General features: G+C 44.8%; 1 protein-coding gene across 3 annotated transcripts in view; it reads left to right on the top strand.

The window, feature by feature from the left end:
• Window positions 1–201: 201 nt before the first annotated feature.
• PCCB (propionyl-CoA carboxylase subunit beta) overlaps window positions 202–20,710 on the top strand; it is a 32,622-nt gene continuing 12,113 nt past the window's right edge. For 2 of the 3 annotated variants that reach the window (XM_062499216.1, XM_062499215.1), the window contains exons 1-8: window positions 9,704–9,862; window positions 11,508–11,627; window positions 13,918–13,986; window positions 15,079–15,135; window positions 17,219–17,332; window positions 18,787–18,897; window positions 19,205–19,313; window positions 20,213–20,333. In XM_062499216.1, the coding sequence (XP_062355200.1) occupies window positions 9,704–9,862; window positions 11,508–11,627; window positions 13,918–13,986; window positions 15,079–15,135; window positions 17,219–17,332; window positions 18,787–18,897; window positions 19,205–19,313; window positions 20,213–20,333 (860 nt within the window). Of the gene's footprint in view, window positions 344–9,703; window positions 9,863–11,507; window positions 11,628–13,917; window positions 13,987–15,078; window positions 15,136–17,218; window positions 17,333–18,786; window positions 18,898–19,204; window positions 19,314–20,212; window positions 20,334–20,710 lie in introns of those variants that run through there. The other variant, XM_062499217.1, reaches the window with a different exon arrangement.

Below are 20,710 nucleotides of genomic sequence, written 5' to 3'. Positions count from 1 at the left end.
GCGGACGCCGCGTCCCGCCCCTGTCATGGCGAGCGTCTCCGCTCGGGCTGAGGAAGCGGCCCCGCCTCTGCCCTCAAAGCCGTGCTGGAACCTGCGGCCGGGCCTGTCAATATCTTGGGCTGCCGGCTGACACGACGGCCCCTTCCGCCGGCACGGAGCGAGTCCGGCGAGCTGTGGGGCCCGGCCGCTCTTGGGTGAGATGGCGCGGGAGCTTCGGAGCGCACAAGCCCCTCAGGACGTCGCCAACCTCCCACACACGGCTCTGTGGGCAGAAGTCTGCCATAAGTGTTCGTGCCGGGGACCCCACGTATAGCACAGCAGTGGATGCACAGGCTGAGGGCAGGTATGACCAAGGTATAGGCGCAGCGGGACTTCTATGGAGGAAATGTGTTTTATTTCCTATGTAAGCACCAAGGCCGTTCCACAGACTTCGAGATCCTGTTTGTAACACTGCTAGCACCACGGGGCAGTTTCTCCCTGCTTCTGTGTTTGGCCTTTTGGGGAACTGCTTGACAGAGCTTCTCCTTTTTCGCACTTGGCCCTCTGTGTTCATTTAAAGAGTTGCCCATGTGAAGCTAATCAAGGAGTTCCACCTCTACCTTTTAGTTCCTTGTTCACGTGGTGAATCCCCCCAGCTTTCCGGCCCAAAACAAAATGAGTGTACGCATAAAATACAAGAATTTGGGTCTTGACTCCAAGTACTTATTTAGCACTTGTCCTCATCAAGCAGCTCATTCCGCACCTGGCACTGTTCCCACACAGACTGTGTGGTTGCATCTCCATGTTATTGTGCAGACCTACAATGCCCTTCTGCCTCCCAGCGAACACTCAGTTCTGCCATCTCTGGACTGTAACTCCTTGCACCCATTGAATTCCCAACCTGACTTCACTCCAAGGCACAGGATCTTCATTCTTACCCTCAGCCTGCTGTTTTATTGCTTGTAAAATGCCCAATTCCTTCTCCAGCTTACTGCCAGGAACATTTTCTGTGCTGAACCAAGCCAACAGACTGAAATAACATCCAAGAAAATTCCCACCAAGTCCATAGTCTCATACACACCCCCCTGTATCACATCCTCTGGCAAACTCTGAAGGTACTGTGTCCTGAACACTCTCAGTCTGTCCCAGGGCTCCCTCTCATGCTGCTCTGGCTCTTAAGCAAGGGACTTACTTGACACCCAACACCCAGAGTTTTACCAGTCCAGTCTCTAATTTCTGGGATATGCTCTTTTGAAGTATCATCCACAGGCTGGGATTCAGCAGCTGACAGCAGTAGGATCCCAGAGCCAAACCTCAATATCCCCATCCACAGCATTAACCTGCACCATTCTGGCACTCACTGATGGAGCTAAAGGAGTATCTTAGGATTTCACCTAAGAACAATTGCAGTACAGGCAAGACAGATAATGTCAACTCTAGAACTACAAAAAAAATATTACTTTTGAAAATTATATAACATTTATTACTTTTGAAAATAATAGAACATGAAACTGCAAGAGTAGCAAGACTGACTAGGTCATACCCTTTTAGACCAGAGGAAGGCCATAGTGCTTTTCCCCATTATTGCTGGCTAATCTGCTGGATTTCACTTTTTTTCTATCCAGACCCTTTGAGTTCATTTCTAATAGTGCATTCCAAGCAGTAGATGTAACTTTTCTTGCCTCTGTTGATAATTTCTTCCAGTTTCTCAGCATCACAATTCTGCAGGAGGAGTCCTCCTGTCTCAAGAGGGTGGGTTAGAGCCTCAGCTGTTTGTGACCACTAGGACAAATGGGGTGGTGACAGTAACTGTGAGGGGTTGAGTGCCCCCCCCCAGCTCTGCAGCCTCCCTGCCCCCGGAGCTGGCTCAGCCCTGATGTGCTACACCTGTGTGACCCCCATCAGGCTGCTGAGAAACAGCCTGCTGGGGAGAAGTTCCACTTGAGCCTTCTCTGCTGTGCCTTAGCAGCTTCTTTCAAGCATGAGAGCTGGACTTTTCCTGATCCCTGACCCTGTATCTACCCTTGGACCTGCTCCGTGCTGCAGATGGCTGCTGGTCAGGGGCTCACCCTTCTTGCTGCTGCTGTCCCTGCTCTGCTCTCCTCAATCAGGTACCACGGGGACTCTTACTGTAGTTGATACCACTACCTTGTTCTTACCTCCCTGGCTCACCTTTCCCCCTGTAGCAGCCACCTTTGCTACTCCCTTATGCTAACAGCCTTGTGAGACCGGTCTCCCTGGCCAGTGGTAGGTGTTTAACTTTGGACAAGCACTGAAACACTCAATAAACCACTGAGTAAATCCCCTGGTTGTTCCACCGAAAAAATAAGGGTGGAATAGAAATGTTATTTCATTTTCCAGTTCTGATCAATGCTCTGCTGGTGGCTGTGTTTGGGAAAAACTAAACTTGTTCAGATTAGGTTAGAATACTGCCTATTAACTCTGCCAAACACAGATATCTGTGTTAATGTCCCAGGCCCTTGGGTGATAGTTTTTGATTCTTCCCTGCAGCACTTGAACAGAATAAACATTTAGATCTCAGTGAATAGTTCTTTGTAAATGTATAATAAAGAGCATGAGGTGTTCAAGTAGCTCCCTGTGTTAAATTCCTTCTGCTGTGGAAGTCGTACATCCTAAAGTGTCTGATTCCTACAGCACTGCATCTTTAAGGGAAAGGTATCAACTGAGTAGAACAAAAATACAAGTCAGCACAATACCCTGCCTCTGAAAGCTTAGATGTGAATGAAATGGTGGGGGTTTGTTTTTTTTCCCCTCAGCCTGCTGCCAGTGGCAAGTTTGTCACTAATTGCTTGCTTGTTTGACTAGATGTAGGCTTCCTTCTGTGTCACTGCATTTTGAGTATCATGAAGAGAGGCAGGGGAGGACCAGAGGGATTGTAACAGTTCCAACTGTACATTGTTTTCTGGGCTGATGCTATCAACAAACTAACAAAACAAATCAAACATCAACAAACACCTAATCACAGTAAGTGCAGAAGAAAGGAACAAGAAACATCCCCCACAGCTTCTAAGAAAGACACAGACTGGCTTTTGCCCAAAAGCAGTCAGAGGAGCTCAGGATGGCTGTCATAACTCTGCAAAGCCTGTGGGCCTCTGTTAAGTGATCCATGGCTACCTGCTCACCCTTGTTACCATCCCAATGAGACCCAGCAGACACTGCTCTTGAAGTACAAACTGCATCAATTCACTTGTTTGTGCCTTTTTGATACACCTTGAATTTATTTCATAGGATTGTCCATTTAGTTTTGTAACTCCCAAGTATTCCAGGGGGTGTCCAACCATGACATGCCTTTGGAATCCTGGTAAAGCAGAGCATACTGGTACTCCCAGCCCATTGGTTTTGCCCCCCTCTTATATTCATGAACAAACCACAGACTTCATCACTATAATAAATTTTCTTCTCTGTGTTCTAAAGTATTCTTTTACATTATTCCAGAGTGGCCATGCTTTTTAGAAACATTCCAGTTGTTTACTAATCTGTTATCAACATCCCTCTCTGGGAGTTGGTGGTTTTGAATTGAGAGGTTCACACCCATAACACCAGGGACACCCTTTTTATATATAGGAGTGATTGCAATGGCCCTTTCATTCAGCTCACTTCCACATATGATGAAGCCAATTTCTACATTTTTATTTGGGTCTGTTTTTTTGCAAGCAGCTTTTTTTTTTGGAGAGAATGAAACAAAACAAAAAAGGCATCTCCATTATTAATGTTGAGAACTGGAATAGTGCAATACAGTTTGTGTCTTTACTAGTAGAAGGAATTCCTTGTTCTAAGCCAGAGCATTTGTTATCTGTTGTTGGACATTGGAATATTCAATGCTGTACAGTTTTATAGCAGTGCTTGTTAGACCCACCAGTTCTTTATAACTGTGTGTGGGGTTATGTTTTTTTGGTGTTCTTTGGTGGTTTTTAACTATATACCACTTTCAGAAGCACACAGCAAATAAACAGGAATCTATTTGTGGTTTGGATTCACAAGGACCTGTGAAGGAATATTCCCCAACAATTTTAAGGTCCTTGGGATCTCAGTACAAACCCCACCTACTACATCACTGTTGTTAAGGGGTTTGCTCTTGTTCTCCACAAGCCAGTCACCCACAATTCAGCTACTTCATTTGGGTGATATATTTGAAGGGAATTTGCATAGGATAAATTTGTAGGGCATCTCCTCAAGCATTTATTGTTCAGCACATCTTTCTCTTTCAGTTTTCCCAACCCTTCCCCAATATGTACCAGGCTAGTGGGTATAGCTGCAATGGCTTTTCTTCAGCTGTGTGAGCATGTCTGGCCTAGTAATTGTTCTATTTGACTCAGCATCAAGTACGTGCATTTTGCATATGGTATTAGATCTTTAATCAAATTCCTCCTGTTGTTACTAAATTGTATAAGCAGAAGTCAAGAGGTACATATGTGTAACTCTGAAGTTCTGTCAGGTGAGATCAAATCCCCTTTTTCAATTGTTTTTGCCTTACAGTTGTACTTACATGAGCCATGTGAGTGAACTTTATATTGCAGCTAATGAAAAAAATCTGTTTAGCTTACCTTTCCAAAGTGTCACAACACAGATTCCCAGTATGCATGTCAGAAGCATAGAAGAAGGAGGGCATTGATAGAGCTCACAGCAGTCCACCTCCCTCACTGAAGCTGTTAATGTTTTTCTGATGTTGTTAAACAAAGAAATTCAAATTCTTCTCTGGATATAGAGCTGTAAATCCAAAGACAGCTATTGCTTGTTTAGGGTGGGGGTTCTTGTTGGTTTCTATATGCTAGGAGGATCCTGTGCCCTCTGTCAGTCCAGGTGAAGTACTGCTCTACTCCTGCTGTAGCTCTTACACCTGTTTGCCAGCTCAGGTTTGGGAGGGGCATGTGAGCAAGTCCTGCATTTGCATAAATTAATTGGCATAAGTGAGCTGGCTATTGACTTTTGCTTCCAGGAGCATTGTGCTCTTCCCTACTGCCCGCTGAGCTGTGAGGCTGAGAAGTACTACAGAAACTCACACAGGGTTTCAAAAAATAAATTTTTAGCTTGGTGGTTATTTTAGTACTATCACTTAAGCAGAGCCATTCTGGCCTTTCTCTTTTGGGGCTTACTTCTAAGTGGGCCACAAGAGCTGCTGGCAAACACTGGCTTTACTTTTTTCCTTAACTGCCTTGCTCCCAGTCCAGACAAATAAGTATTACTGTGACTTCCTAAAGCTGGCTTCTTAGATCCATATGTCCTCTGTGCAGCTCTTTTTTGACTGCAGCATTTCTGATGCCCTGTAGTGAGGAGTCTTGTGCCTGATGACAGATAGATGGTTAAGCCCCTCGGTGCTTTTCCTTATTCTGAAGCTGTAAGACTGCAGCTACATCTTTCAATAGGTCTTTTGTAGTGACTTCCTGACAAACACTTTATCTTTACTTGGAGGCCTTCTGACAGGCTTTTTTGAGAGTCAGTACACTCTGATTACTTCACTGAATCAAACAGAGAATATGAAGTTCTCCATTTAACAATGCAATGCAAGTATTTGATAGGTGATTAAAATATGTAATTCATAGAATATCTTACTGAGACAGTCTCATGTTGTACAGCATGTCTGATGTAATCACAGCAGTCACTTCTGGCCTTAGTATCTATAAATCAAGTTCTGGAGGAGATCTGCTCCTTTTGTGAGTGCCCATCTCATCTGTGATGTGGGTTGTGAGTCTGCTCAAAACCTGTGTGTCCAGGAGTGTGGGGGTTTGTCAGAACAGGACTCTCACTGTGGAACAGCCCAGAGCAAGTAGAGATGATCTAGGATTAGCACTAAATAGTTGAGCTGATTCTGAGCCAAACTGCTAATGCAGAAATACTGGTTCAACTCTGCATGTGCTCCAGTTTAATTTGTGTTTAGGGAGAATCCTACCATGCATACAACAAGAATGTACCTCTTACATACCTGATTTACTCCTCTGATTTAAACAAATCAGCTGACTTTGATGACCTTGGGTGGCTCCCTGCAGGAATACAAATTGATTTATGGAACTGGGTTTTATTCCCTGCTTCTGTTTACGAAAACCAAACACAAATTACTATTTGACTGAATATGGAAAAATTGAATATCAGGAGACTGTCTTCTCATGGTTTAAAGTCCTCTTGTAACTGGATTTGGCCTCAAAATACTTGCTTCTCTTTCACTGATTTGCATTGTGGGGGCTTCTTGAGAAACTGCCTGGAGAATTTTCAGTTTCTGATGCATCCTTGTGACAATCTCTAGCTTGACAATTCTAGCAATATTGGATTGTAAGAATGACTGTCATAGCTGAGTCCAGTATCCTGCTTCCAAAGGCAGGCGGTGACAAATATGTAGGGAACAGTAATAATATTGTAAGCAGATAGTGATGTTTTCCTAGCACAGTCTTTCAGCAATTTATGTATTGGAGACGTACCCAGAGACCAGCAGCTCCTTCCATTTTATATTCTTAGCTAGATTCCTCCTCCATTAGTGTGTCCAGGACCTTTTGACTCTTTGGCTGCTATTGAAAATGGAGCTGATGTTTTTGCAGGGGTATTGTGAACTTGTTCCTTTTATGAACAGATGTGTATTCTTGGGATTTGGTTTTCCCCAGTGCATCTTAACATCTACTTGAATTACATTTCTCTCTGAGCTCTGTGAGTTGGGTTCCTTTTAATCTAATGACAACTTACTTTCAAGAGCTCCTAATCAGGGACATTCTCAAGGGCCTCTGGAAATCCGAGTTACTATATGAACAGGATCTCCCTTTTATGTTTGACTTCAGTAAATAAAGCCACTAGTTGTGCATGGCAGGAATCTCTGTACAAAATCTCTGCCAAGTGCTCCCCAGTATGTCCTGCTTATGTGTTTGCTAATACTGGGTTTTGTGGGTTGGGTTGGTGGGCTTTTTTGGAATTTTGCTTCATAATTTATATTGGATTTACAGGTTTAACATTTTTTTAGGTCCATTAATGCCTACCTTAAAAACTGACATTGCAATAGCCACCTGCCATAGGAGTTTTTTGCAAGAGACTGTATATTTAAGCGAGTTATCTCTGAAGGATCTTATAACACTGAGGTGAAAACATTTTGGTCCTGAAGGATTTGTTCTGTAACTTAATCTAGTGCTCTTTGGGGTGAAACAAGACTTTCAGTATATGCAGTAAACATCCAAGTAAAAACCCAAGAAAGAAAAGGCTTTTTAGCCCAGAAATCTTCTCAAGTTCTTTGCACTGAATTCAGATAAAACAAACCAGAAATAATAATTATTTTTTTTCTGTTGGATAGTCTGAACAATCCCTTTAATCTTGGTTTGTCTTATTGCCAGAATATCTGGTGTGCTTCCTTCTTAAGTATTTGAAAAAGAATTCACTAGTTTTCATACTTCCAGCAAGTTGCTCCTAAAACTATTTTTTTGTGCCTTCACCCTGTTTTTTAACATATAACCTGCAACTCCTGACAATTTTGTTTCCCTCTCTACTCTTCTATTAGGCTGAACTTCAACTGTCCAAAGAGTGCCCTTTTGCCTCTGCTGGTTTCCCTTGCCATACCAGCCTTGTCGTACAGGATGGGGCTTTTTGAAACCCCTTTGTTCCCAGAATGCAGATTCCCAACCTCTTTTGCATATGATCCATGTTCTGAATAGTGGTTATTTTCATTTCTGAAGTTGCAGAGCTGTTCTTTTGAGGGTATTTTTAATGAAGAAGCTTTTGCAGGGAGCCTGAGTGATGCTGAACCCACCTGAGGGGGATAGTGGAGGCTTTTTCTTCAAATATCTGTGGTCTGATTTCTGCCTGGGCTGTTTTGTGACCAGGAGAAACTTCCTGAGTGGGGAGGGTGAAATTCCTGTTTGTCTGCTGCTGAGGAGCAGCTGTCTCACAGATAGGTCAGGAATGCAGCTGGCATCCTACAGCTACTCTGGCTGGGGGCTGAAACAGCCTCCTGCTCAGCAGTGTGTGGGCTAAGGTGCTTGGTGCCTTTCTTGTCCTGGTCTTCACTGCCAAGATCTCCTCAGACCTTTGTGCTTGCAAGCAGTGCTCAAGGAGAGGGCTCCTATCCTGGGGGTGATTGAGTCAGCAGCTACTGAGAAAGTTTGACACATTCTGGGGGACCAGACAGGATGACCCAAGTGGGTGGAGAGAGTTGGCAGGTGTTGCAGTGATGCCACAGTTACCTTTGAAAGGTCATGGAGATCAGGGAGATCCCTAATGGCTGGGGAAAGGCTGCGGTTACTCCCATCTACAGAAATCCTGGGACTGTAAGGTGATCCCCTTCAGTTTGGTCTGGGAGGAAAGCCCTGGCACAAGTGTTCTTGGATACCTTTTGTAGTCACATGGAGAAGGTGATTTTGAATAGCCAGCATAGATTAACCAGGAATAAATCGTGTGACCAACCTCAGTGCCTTCTGGTGACAAAGTGGGGGGTTCTGTGGTAAGAGCAGTGTATGTCAGGTGTCTTACCCTGGGAAAGGATAAGGATGACAGGATCTCTTGCTATACAGCTGTGTCCAGGCTAGCACATCATGGTGAGGAGGGGCAGCATGATGGTGAAGGGCTGGAGCATTTGCCCCAGGAGGAGAGGTGGGAGACTGGGCTTTATCTTTGTTAGCCTGCAGTGGACACTGGGGACATCCCTAGCAGCTGCTTTCTGGTCCTGGAAAGCCTGTGGCTGTCACCTCAACTAACCCCTCCTGGCTGAAGGGCACAGTCAGAGGACAAGAGGCAGCTGTCCTAAACTGAAACAGGGCAGGTTGCTACTGAGTAGAACGGGTCGGGGGGTAAATCGGTTCCCCATGGAGCCAATCAGGCACTGGAACCCGGACTGGGAAAGGTGTGCCAGTCTCTGTCCTTGCAGACTTTTAAGATCCAACTGACAAAAGCCTTAAGAAAACTGCTGTGAATTCAGTGCTGAGTCTGCTCTGAGTAGGACGCTGGACTGCAGCCTGAGAGCCTTTTCAAAATGAATTATCGTAGAACAGCTTATACATGCCATGTAATCCAAGAATTTCCATTCTTGGAGGTTCCTCAGACTTGTGGTATCTACAGGGCCATGCTCGTGCATTTCATGTATGTGGGCAATATTCACCTCGTCCTCCGTGGAACTGGCCGGTGGTTGGTTGGTGGTCGGTGTCGGAGGTGGCCTGCAGGGGTAGCAAATGATCTGCTGCACAGATGGCCGCGACTGCACACTGGAGAACTGCCTGGGAGGCGATGACATCAGATCTCTGGATTGCGGATACACTGCAGCTCGGGCACTCGCTGGCTGTGTGCGCTGTGTATTCCCCGCGCATCCTGACCCGCTCCTTTGATTTGCCTCTTCCGTCCCAAGGTGTACCGTGACAAGAGCCACGGTGCCTCTTCATGGGAGGCGGCAGGGAACGGTGCCGGTGTGTCACAAGGACTGTTTTTCTAACAAAGACTTTCTGGCATTTGGAACAAAGAGAGGACAGCTAATCTTGCGAACTGACACCTCTGCTTGCCTTCCCCACTTCTGAAGCGCCACCAATCTCTCGGGCACGCAGGAAAAGGGGGAAAAGCTGATGGGTTCTCTTTGCTGGTCTCTGCGCACAGACGACAGCGATGAACAACCCGGCCGCGGAGAGCTGGGCTCGGGCAGCGGCCCTGCCCGGGCCTCGCAGAGCCGCGTGCCCCGCACCGCCCTGCCGTAGCCGGGACACCCGGGCAGCGGAGCGGGGCCGGGCCGGGCGCGCAGGCGCAGCGCCGGGACATGGCGGCCGTGCGGGTGCTGCGGCGGGCGGTGCGGCTGTGTCGGGGCCGCGCCGCCTCGGGGGCCCGCCCGCCCCCCGTGCCCCAGCGCATCGAGGAGAAGCGCCGCGCCGCGCTGCTCGGCGGTGGGCAGGCGCGCATCGACGCCCAGCACAAGCGGGTGAGCCCAGCGCAGGTGGCCGGCGGGGACAAAGCCCCGTCCCGCTGCCGCCGGGCGCACGCTCGCCGGGGAGGGCAGGCCGTGCGCGGCGGGGCTCCGCTCGGCTCTGGGGACTCTCAGCTTCGCGTGGCGCTTGCAGGAGCCCCTTCGCGGGAAGCTTTCCTCAAGCAGCGCTAAAGACTGCATTGCCTGTTTCTGTGGGTAGAAAAAAGAACAATTGCTTTACTAATTCCTTTACTTCATAGCGGTCACCGAGGTTGGCTGTAATACGTATGTAGTAGTGTAGACAGGAGTTGCAACTTCTGCCTGTCAATGATAAGTCAGTTCTAGGTTGCTTAACGCTTCTGAGCAACGGGTTCGTTTTCACACCGCTGTTGCAAATTAAAGCTGGTCTCTGAGATGAAACCAAAGAGAAAAATGGAAATTAGACAAGGAAAAGACTGGTGGGAGGGATGACAACAGGTGGATTTTTAGTCTCCTGCTTCTGTCGTTCAGAATGTGGGCAGTGCTGATTGGGGGGTTACAGCAGAGGTTTCCTGGTTCTGTTTATTGCTCTTGCTGGGATACCTTTTCCGTGTGGTGCAAGGCCCTGGTAGTAGCACGGTGGCTTGTAGGTTTTAAGGAGGTGGCAATGATTATTCCTATGAGGGCTTCCTCAGTGATCAGTCTGCCCATCCGCAGTGCCCCTCCCCAGTTATACAGCACCTGGAGATACAGCACCTGGAGAGAGTTCAGTCCCACTGAGTTACATTCAGGATACTGACACAACCAATATACAAGCACTTCTGCATGTCAAAGGCCTGGAACAGCTTATGTTTTATAGAAACTAAAACTATGTCTTGCCTTAGGCTTTTCTGCATTTGCTGCTTTTCATGAGCTTTTTGGTGTACTGGTCAGATGTTTTGTAGAAGCTGAGCTGTGTTACAATGTCATGCTGGTGTGAGCCACATCATCCCCTAAAGGAGACAACCCAGGTGCCCTGCCCTTTGCAGACAGATGCTTACCATGGTTGGAAATAACAGATTTGTTTAGTAGGTTAAGATATAAAGAACTTTACAGTAATTTTTTACTATATAACACTGGGCAAGGGACATGCATATCTGGCCAATTGATTCTGTTCTTGACCCTTACCCTACTTTTGCCCATAACTGTCCAGCAAGAAAAAGAACAAGGATTTTGTCCGAAGATCCCTGCATGCTGTCACACTTCTTCTTCCCTCTTATTTACTGTAGTCAAATAATATTTAAGTGCAGTGAATTGAACCCTGTGCTGTTGGGGAGGACTGGTCTAGCTGTGGAAGGTAAAGAATAGAAAAAAGGCCTTAATGGCAGCTTTTATATGTGTAGGCAAAAATAGCTGTGATGCATTTTTGTCCCATTGGAAAGTCTCTGAGATTGTTTCCTTTCTCCTGTGGTAGTGCTGCTCCAACAGTCAGCCTTCTTTTCAGAGTCTGGCTTGCATTATGTTTGTTTTTGAGGAGGATAATCACTACACAGGCTATTTCCAGCTTTGGGGGCCTGCAGTTGCTTAATGGAGCAGTATAGCAGATTAAGTGAGGTTTTGCTTGATTAAACTGCACCTGCTGGGGGTCAGCAAACAGCCAGAACCACCTGATGACTGTTAATTGTTGTTTCCTCTGTTTCAGGGAAAACTGACAGCAAGGGAACGAATTCTGCTGCTGCTGGACCCCGACAGTTTTGATGAATATGACATGTTTGTGGAACACAGGTGTACTGACTTTGGGATGGACTCCAGTAAGAATAAGGTAGTTTTATGTCATAAAACTCTTGTTTCAGTGTCCTCTGCTGTGCAGCCAGTCCACTGGTTGAAACTGGGCTCTTCTGTTCACATGTGATTTCTATTTGGTTTTTTTTATGTATAATTTTATTTTGTAAATTTGCCCTAATCACTCTCAGTTTCCATTTAACAGCTTACAGTGTTTTCTGTTGTCTAAACTTGATGCATTTTTTATAATGTCTTCTGTTTGGACCAAATACCTTCCTGAAATTGTCTTAGATTTGCATTTTAAACAGTAGAGGAGGCTGCAGAGCTTTGTTGGTGCAATTTTGTCAGTCAGATCAGATATGAGGAACAAATCAGGGTAGATACTTCTGCTTCCCTTCAGGCAGGATTAGAGTTACTAGATGAAACAACTCAGATCTGTATTTATGCCTGCCAAACTACAGTCATAAAATCCTTTAAGGCCTTACAATCTGATCTGGATGTTTGGAAGTCCCAGCATTTGTCCTGCTGTTAGTCAGTTGCATCCTTCTTGCTGAGGCACTTCCTGGCCATGTGTCCTAAACCAACATGGTACAGGGAGTTAAACACACACTGGGAAAATCCGTGGCTCCCCAAAATCTCTCATCATAACACTGATGCCTGATAATGTGCTACCTGGGAAAAGTGTTCAGTTGTGGTTTGGTGGAAGGGACCAGTGAGCTGCTGGGATGTCAGTGGTTGGTGCTGATGTTCCTGTTAACTGTGAATCTTCCTGTAGCCAAAGGCTGTTTGCTGTGGCTTGTGGTGTAGGGTGAAGAGCTGCTCTGTGTGTGCCCTGTGCTGCACACAGTGACTATAGCATCTGTTAGTGCAGTTCTTAAACCAGTTCATTGGGTTGCAGTCCTTCAGGTTGTAGGATTGCAGCCTGTGGCTAAGGGAGGGGGAAGCATGGTTCCAGCAGGGGCACTGGGAACGGCAAAGGTGAAGGATTTGTTTGTTGTGTCAAACAAGATGTTGTGTTAGACCTGCTCACCTCCTAGAATAGCAGAGCAATCATGTTTTTTCCTGTTTTTTTCTGCCCTGTTCCCCAGCAAACTCAAATAACTGCCGTGTTGCTTCTCGTTACTCCATGCTGCATCCCACACTGTTGATAACAAATTGCTGTTTCTGAAAATAGGAGGGGCAGCAGAGTCCTGGGTATCACAGGAGAGTTATTTTTTCCCTTGTGCTTCAGAATTCACCCTTCAGTGAGCTGCAGATTGTGTTTACAGTGCACAGTTTCACAACAGATGACCTAACTGTGGCCACTGAGCTGGATTATTAGTTTAGCATTGCATTTCTTAGTGTCCCTGGAACTTTTTGAGGGTAGGGTAGGACTTGTGCTCACATCCAGGCTGCTGGGCCTTTTTGGGAGTCACCTGCACGTTGACAGTGGCTGAAGTACAGGTATGTGCTGCTGCTGTGTATGCCAGGGGCTGAGAGCAGTGCTGTGGAGCCTGAGAAAAGGTCACACCTGTGACCTTCCTGACAACAAAGCACCTGGACATAAATGGCCCTTAGAGTGGGCCCTGCATCACACACTTCCCTTCTTCTTATTTCCTTTTTTTTTCTTTTTTAGTACCAAACCACAAAAAGTACTTCAGTGCCTGAAATTACCTTTTTTTACTGGCAGCCCAGTAAAGTTCCTTTTCCACTGTTGTCTTGAAAGACTTCTATATATTTTCTTTACTAGAAAGTGATATAATGTAGATGAAGCACATTTTAAGACTCACAGGCTCCATTTCCTTGGCCAGTTCTTTCTTCCCTTATTTACAGGGTGGAAAATGGGACATGTCAAATTCAAGCATTTGAGGTGACTGCAATTATATTTTTGGACCTGTCCAGGTTTGTTTTTTATCCTGTATCAACACCTCAGAGGTTTGTGCACTATGTTCATTCTTTCAAAAATATCAGCTAGACCTGAAAAAAGGTACATCCTATCTCTGAGGGCATGATTTGCCTTAATTCCAGATGCCTTATTTCCATTATGCCAAATTAATGCCAAATTCCATTTGCCTTAATTTCCGGGTTTAAATTTGAAGGGAAATTGCTAAGTTCACTGATCTTTACTCTAATATCACATCTTCATTATGTATTACTTCTAGTTTTCCTTTTCACAGCTGAGGAAAATCTTTGTGGAGCCCCCACTGCAAACATGGAAGAGGAGATCTCCCAGGAAATCAGTCTTTGCTTTGTCTTAGTAGAAGTTTGTGGAAGTTTTAGTGGACATCATTGTTGCTTTGATTTTTTTCCTATCTGTTATTTTTCAGTTAATTTATCTGTTTTTATTGCAGTATCCTGGTGACAGCGTGGTGACTGGCCGTGGACGGATTAATGGGAGACTAGCTTATGTTTTCAGTCAGGTAAAGTTTTACTTGTTTTTAAATAGTGTGAACTTAGCCTTTGAAATAAGTTCACAATAGTTCACTGTGGCCATGTAGCAATGTACCTGTGGGAGGAAGCAGAGCACCTTCAGACAAAAATAAGCAAAAAAGCTTGTTATAGCATATAAATAGATAAAATATACTTTCTATGTTTATAGATATATATATTTTATATTAAAATAAAAGTATTTCAGAGGAAACATCTTAGGTAGAGACTTATCTTGGTCACTCACTGTGCAAGAAAGGCTTTCTTTCAGATCATGAGTAAGTGTTGCTCTGTTCTGGGCCACAAAGTACCTTTGTTCCCTTTGCTTTCGTGGCCAAAGTGACTGTTGCTGTGTTTCCTTGGAGCAAGGCTACCCTCTGCCTTTTTTGTCTTGGATGTGCTCCTTCCAAGGAGAGACAATGTTACATGGACCTGGACATGTGGAGAGGAACCAAACACAAACATTGGTTTTAGAACACAAGTAGGGGGCTCATTTTGTGTTTGTAGAATTTAAGAGTGCCCCTTCATGATACACCCCTCCCTTTATGTATTTAAAGACCTTCTTCCCTCCAAATTAAGCTTCCTCCTGAGATAACCAACCTTTTCTGTTCAACTGTTAGTCATAGCCCTGCTGACTCTGTCCACACAGTTTTTGGGGCTTCTTTGGCAGTAAGACTAAGTGGGAATGCAGCAGAGAAGCTCCCCAGGAGCTGGCTCTGGGCTCTGTTTATGCCAGTAGGTATCAATATCCTCTTTTTCTGGATCAGTCCCAGGGCTTGTTAGAGATCTGTCTGCTTGGGCCTTTTGCCTGACATAGTTCCTACAGCACCCCTGGAAGAATAATAACTCCTGGACATAACTCATGAGACTGGAATGGTGACGTGTGTCCAGGTTTGTATTTCCTCCTTGTAAAGGAGGCTTGTGTTGAGCTGGGGTGATCTGCAGGCTGTGCTGAGAGAATCAGTTACTTTGAAGCAGCATACCAAATACAGAGCACTGTAGGATTGGATTGTTTATTGGCAATAACTGACAACATTTTACTGAAATTATCCTTTCCCTAATCTGAAAATTTGCTTTACCTTCAGGATTTTACTGTATTTGGAGGCAGTTTATCTGGAGCTCATGCCCAGAAGATCTGCAAGGTAATATGGCACAAGAGAAAACAAATAAAATCATCAGCATCCTTTTTTCAGTCTGTTGTGATAATGACTTTGGAGAAGATGCTTGGTGACTGACTTTAGTGGGCTCTGGTGTGTGCCATGCCTGAGAGTGGTGCTTCTGGAAACTTTTTGAGTGTGAACCAGCTTTTCCAGGTAATGCACACTTTGTTGCATTAAGTTATGTCTTCTACTCTACTGCAAAGGTAGAGAGACTTGCCAAGTACAAATATAAATTTACTACTCATTGTCCACTGGAGAAATGAGGAATGAATTTAGAGAAACTTTTTTCTCTAAACAGTGTGAAAGTGTGTAATATTAAAAAAAAAAAGCAAATGTAATAAGTAAACAGCCTGAAGAGAAACAGTCTTACAACTTAGAGGTCATCTTGACCCTGAGTGTTTCTCTTATCAGACACTTGTGGCTATTTATTCCTGTTTGTCTGCTTGTCTTGCTAGAAGAGTTTTTGAATCCCAGGACTGGGGAGACAAGAACTCTTTCATGCATGAGTGTTGAGTGGTGTGAACTTGGAAATCTTCCGGAGTTTTCTTGTCCTGGAATCAGAAACAAGATTTTTGGTGCACTAGGCCTTCCATGCTGTGGAAATAACTACTCTTTGGCACAGGCTCCTCAGGAGCGTGTGGGAAGGAAGCACACCAGAGATTCTGGCAATAAGACAAGCCAAGATTAAAGAGATTATTCAGATTATCCTAGAGAAAACATGAAGACTTTGGGCTAGATAACAACTATTTGGTTTTGCAAGGTCTTGATATTGGGAAGGATTTGAATTACTCTTTCACACTGGAGCTTTGTGGTGGAATGGCACCACAAATGGGATGGAGGGATGGAATGGCACTGGAACGATTGGATGTTTTCTGGTGGGTTTTCTTTCATCTTTCTAAGGCAGCAGGGTCTGATCACAGAACTAGAAAAAATGTGGGTCCTTCCTGGTTGGTGCTGTTCTTAGTTGGCTCTAAAGCTGGAAGGCTCTGGGGGCATCAGTTGCTTTGGGACTCAGTCTTAGACGTGTGTTTAGGAAGAATTTGGAAGAGCCTTGGGAAAGAAAGTCCACATGTAGGTCCCTGGAAAACAGCAGAATGTGTCAGTGAATTCTAGGACTGTACAGAGATACTTAACAACTACTCCTGTTCAGGCTGGAGTTTTGGGTCTCCTGAGATATCGCTGACCTGAGTGGCACCACGTGTGGTTTCTGTGTTTCTAGGCAAAATAAAATTCAAGGTTGATGCTACAAACACTCTGAAAGATGGGACTGGAATTGTAAATCACTTAGCAAGTTAAAGATTGTCTGGGATAATTTTATAGCAATGATTGAAGGGGCAGGGAAAAGCAGCTTCAAAATTCAAACTGGGTATTAACTGATGTTTTACAAAAATTATTTAGGAACTAAAGCTGATCTTGATGTCAAAACAGGTCTTAACATAATGTGCCAGTGCTGTAGTGTTACGAAAATGGCAAACATTTTACTGGAATTCAATAATCAGGAATATTTTGTGCAAGGAATGTAAGGAATTCAGTCCTCCTACTTAAGGCTCTGTTGTAGTATTGTGTATGATCTTGAGGCAAGTAACCAAAATGATCAGAGCACTAGAAAAGAGGATGTGGGACTGACTTGATGGTTGCTTAGCCTAGAAACATGAAGAGGAGTATGAAGACTGAAGGGAAATTTGAGGTAATTGAACGTTCACAGAAGTACAGGCCAAGAACAGCTAATTGCTCTCCCTTACTGCAGTGTATCAAGATAAATGTAATGTTTAAATTTCTGGAGGGAAGAGGTAATCAAGCATTAGAATATACAGCTCAGAGAGATTCCACAGCCACCACTGCAACAAACTTTGAAGGGTAGGTGAGACATATGTGAGGGGGTGTTTGAGATGCGGTTGAGGCCCTTATGAGCAGGGAGAAATTGTCCCTCTTTTATGACCGTGTCACTGACACTGTGTTATCCAAATCCAGTGCTGAGTGTGGCGATGCACAGCTGGGAAAGCAGATATTTTTGGGGGATTAAGCTTAGCTGGGTCAGTACTGAGGAGTTTGTGTTTATCACTAGATCATGGATCAAGCTGCCATGGTTGGAGCACCTGTGATTGGGCTGAATGACTCTGGAGGAGCCCGTATCCAGGAGGGAGTGGAGTCCTTGGCAGGCTATGCAGACATATTTTTGGTGAGTAGGCTGCTGGATGGACAGGGAGCTTGGCACCCACAAAGGTGGGCAAAACATGCAAGTGGGTGTTTGTGTAAGTAATTGTTAAGGTTATTGTTTTGTTTTAGCCAATGGATAAAACTGTGTGTTAAACTCAGACCTTTATTCTTTTCTTGGCTTTGAGCAAATGTACTGGTGTCTTTAACAAGGATGATGCTGAGCTCTGTAAGGCTCTGTAATCCAGTGCGTAGTGAGAATGAAAGAACAGGCAATTTGCTTAATGGGAAGAAAACCCCAAGCAACTACTTAACTTCTTGGTTTACAACAATTTTTCAATTGTCTGTGTTGGGATGTAATTTCTCTGAGCATTTATCAGTTTAAGACAGGTGGGTACACCATAGTTCAGTGGATTTTTTGGTCGTGATGCACTATCAGCTTCCCTGTGTCTCTTCTGAAATACAGATATGTCATCAATTTCACACAGCAGTTACTTTCAATAGGGTTTGTAAAAGGTGAAGGATTTCCACTGGAGAAAGAGGGACTTTAAGTAAATTAAGCACTGTGCACTGAAAGGAAACTTGGAAAGCTCCTATCAGAAGCAGTGAAGTGCCTGTTCTATCAAGATGGGAAATAGGGCAGAAAAGAAAATAGAGTTTCAGGGCAGTGGGGAAGGCAGGCACGCAAGCCAGAGAGGTTTCTATTCAAAGAAGTGTGCAGATCAGTGTTAGCCTTACTGGCTGGAGATGTCTCTTGTTGATTGCACTGGTGAAAGTTTTATTTTTCTAGAGGATTTTTGTGGTTAATGCAAGAATTTTTCCCCTAGGTGCACTGCTGCTCATTTTTTTACCAGAAATGACATTCTTTTGTATGCCTGCTAAAATACTTTGCATCAAGTTGTGTGCACAGAACACTGTCCTTTCAGTCAGTCAGATGCTGACAGGTTTTGGGGTGGTGCAGTCTGGGAAGAACAGTTACAGAAATCAGTTGAGCAACAAGCAGTGTAAGTGGATTTTTGGACAGCACACCATCCATGTTGGATGGCAGCCATTCACCTTTGTGTAAAACTCAAGCTGGTGCAGAAGCCTGATTTTAAAATAATCCCTCCCCTAGCTGGTCAGTAAGCTTACTTCTACTTCTGAGCACAGTGTACCTACACATTCAAATGTCAGGGATATCCACTCCTAACTCCAGGCTCAGTGCAGTTTTTACCCCAGCAGCATCTGTTGAAGTGGCTCATGTTATCTTCTTTGCAGTGCTTGCATGGTGTAGGGAATCAACTGTAAGGGAACACGAAGGAGAAAAACAGAAATAACAAACTCATTTTGGTTCAATTTGAATCAAGAGATTCTCTCCAGATATTTGTCTACCAGTAAATAAAACAGTCCTGTTTGTGATGGTGAATTCTTGTAGAATCTAGACACAGATTTGAAGACACTTCTTTGGTAAAACCAGATATTTTTTTTTTCCTATTTCAGAGAAATGTTTTGTGTTCTGGTGTCATTCCCCAAATCTCCCTCATCATGGGTCCTTGTGCTGGTGGAGCCGTGTATTCTCCTGCCTTAACTGATTTCACATTCATGGTGAAGGTACGGGTGTGTCCTGAGCTGCTGTGGTGACATTGATCACACACTAAGTGACCACATGGGAATGGGTATTTTCCAAGATGATCTCCTGCTTTGGATTTTTATTTTCATGAAAAGCTGAGAAAAGCATTCCCAAATAATTTGTGGATAGTTATATTTTCAGTGGATTTTTAATGCAATGCAGCCTTTTTAAGAAATTCGTCCCTCTCTTCTTATTTTGGGGGAAGTCTCTGGAGGCTGTGACTGTTCCTTAGGTGCTTTTGCAGTTTGGCTCTGGCATTCACTGTTTCTGCTTTTCCCCTTCCCCCAGGACACATCCTACCTGTTCATCACCGGGCCTGACGTGGTGAAGTCTGTCACCAATGAAGATGTCACCCAGGAGCAGCTCGGGGGTGCAAAGACACACACTGCAGTGTCTGGTGAGAGCTGGGGGCTTTACTGAACATGCTAATTTTGCTCAAACTAAATGAGAGTCTTTCTGGCTAAACAGCCCATTGGCCAATGCGATGAGTCTAAGGGACAAAACTCTGCCTGAGCACAGGATCTGACTCTGTGTAAGCTCTCCTGCAGCTGCTGTTTAGTAACAGAACACAAAAGAGGGAAAGTAGGAATGTGGGAGAGTTCTGGGATTTGGAACAGAAAGTGGCAAAACCACAAATGATGGTAGAAGTGGGAAGACTGTCAGGGGGCAGGGTTTAGCAAAGTCAGCCGGGGTGGGGTTTCTTTGTTTGTTATCCAGACATTTGCATGGGTTGAAAGAGTCTCAGCAGTCCCTTATTTGCTCACTAGTTGATTGAACTGCTTAACTATAAACCAAGTGGCAGTGTGAGCTGAAGCACTTCTTCCCTTTTTTCCTCTCTGCGAAAGTGTCTGTGAGTCATGAATCTTCTCAAGACTCAATTGACTGTGGGATCTCACATGATGTGTGAGCTGAGCTGATGATGAACCAAAACCACACACACAGATGCTGCCCAGATCCAGCCCTTTTATAAAAAGCACTTGTAGTCCAACATTGGGTGCAGCACAGTAACCTGAACAGAATTCCAGAAGGCTCGAGCCCAGCTAGGGCTGTGCCAGCTGATAAACCACTTCACATTATTTTAAATATGAGGTCAACAATCCAGACCTGTTCTGGAGGAAGTTGATACAGCACATGTTTTCTAGATATTTTTAGCTGGTCAGATTTGGTGGCTTAAAGCTCTGTTTGTTAATAAGTTTAAAGAGTCTTGCTGTTGCTTGTTTCTATCTTTATTGGTATATATTTGGAAAGTAAAGCTTGCACAGTGATTTCCATCCCTGCTTTACTGTGTCTGTGCAGGAGTTGCACACAGAGCCTTTGAGAATGACATCGATGCTCTGCTGAACCTGCGAGAGTTCTTTAATTATTTACCCCTGAGCAACCGGGATCCAGCTCCAGTCTGTGAGTGCCATGATCCCAGGTAAGGGGAGCCTGGCTGATCTCGCTGCTCTCTGAGCACTGCATTTCATGGCTTCTCTGGTTTACAGGGCACAGAGACATGGGTGTTCTGTGCCTGGGATCTTGGCAGATAATTCTGCATTCTGGTATGTGAATACGGGAAGTGTTCCAACATGTGTGTGTTCGCTGTTAGGTTTAATTCTGTTTTCTGAAAGGGCTGTTGTCCAGCTGTGTGCAGAACATGGGGAAAAGCAATCTCTGTCCAGGTGAGCTACCCAGGCCCTTGGAACAAATGAGAGAGGTTGGAAGTAGCACAGGGAGTGGCAGTGGGGAGAACTTTGCCCTGTTCTGTCAGCTGTGTCTGTTGGATGAGTTCTGCTCATAAGAGGTAGAGATGGG

The sequence above is a fragment of the Cinclus cinclus genome, chromosome 10, assembly GCF_963662255.1.
Source record: "Cinclus cinclus chromosome 10, bCinCin1.1, whole genome shotgun sequence".
NCBI lineage: Eukaryota > Metazoa > Chordata > Aves > Passeriformes > Cinclidae > Cinclus > Cinclus cinclus.
Note: the sequence above shows the minus strand (reverse complement) of the source record. Positions and strands in the feature narration are given on the sequence as shown.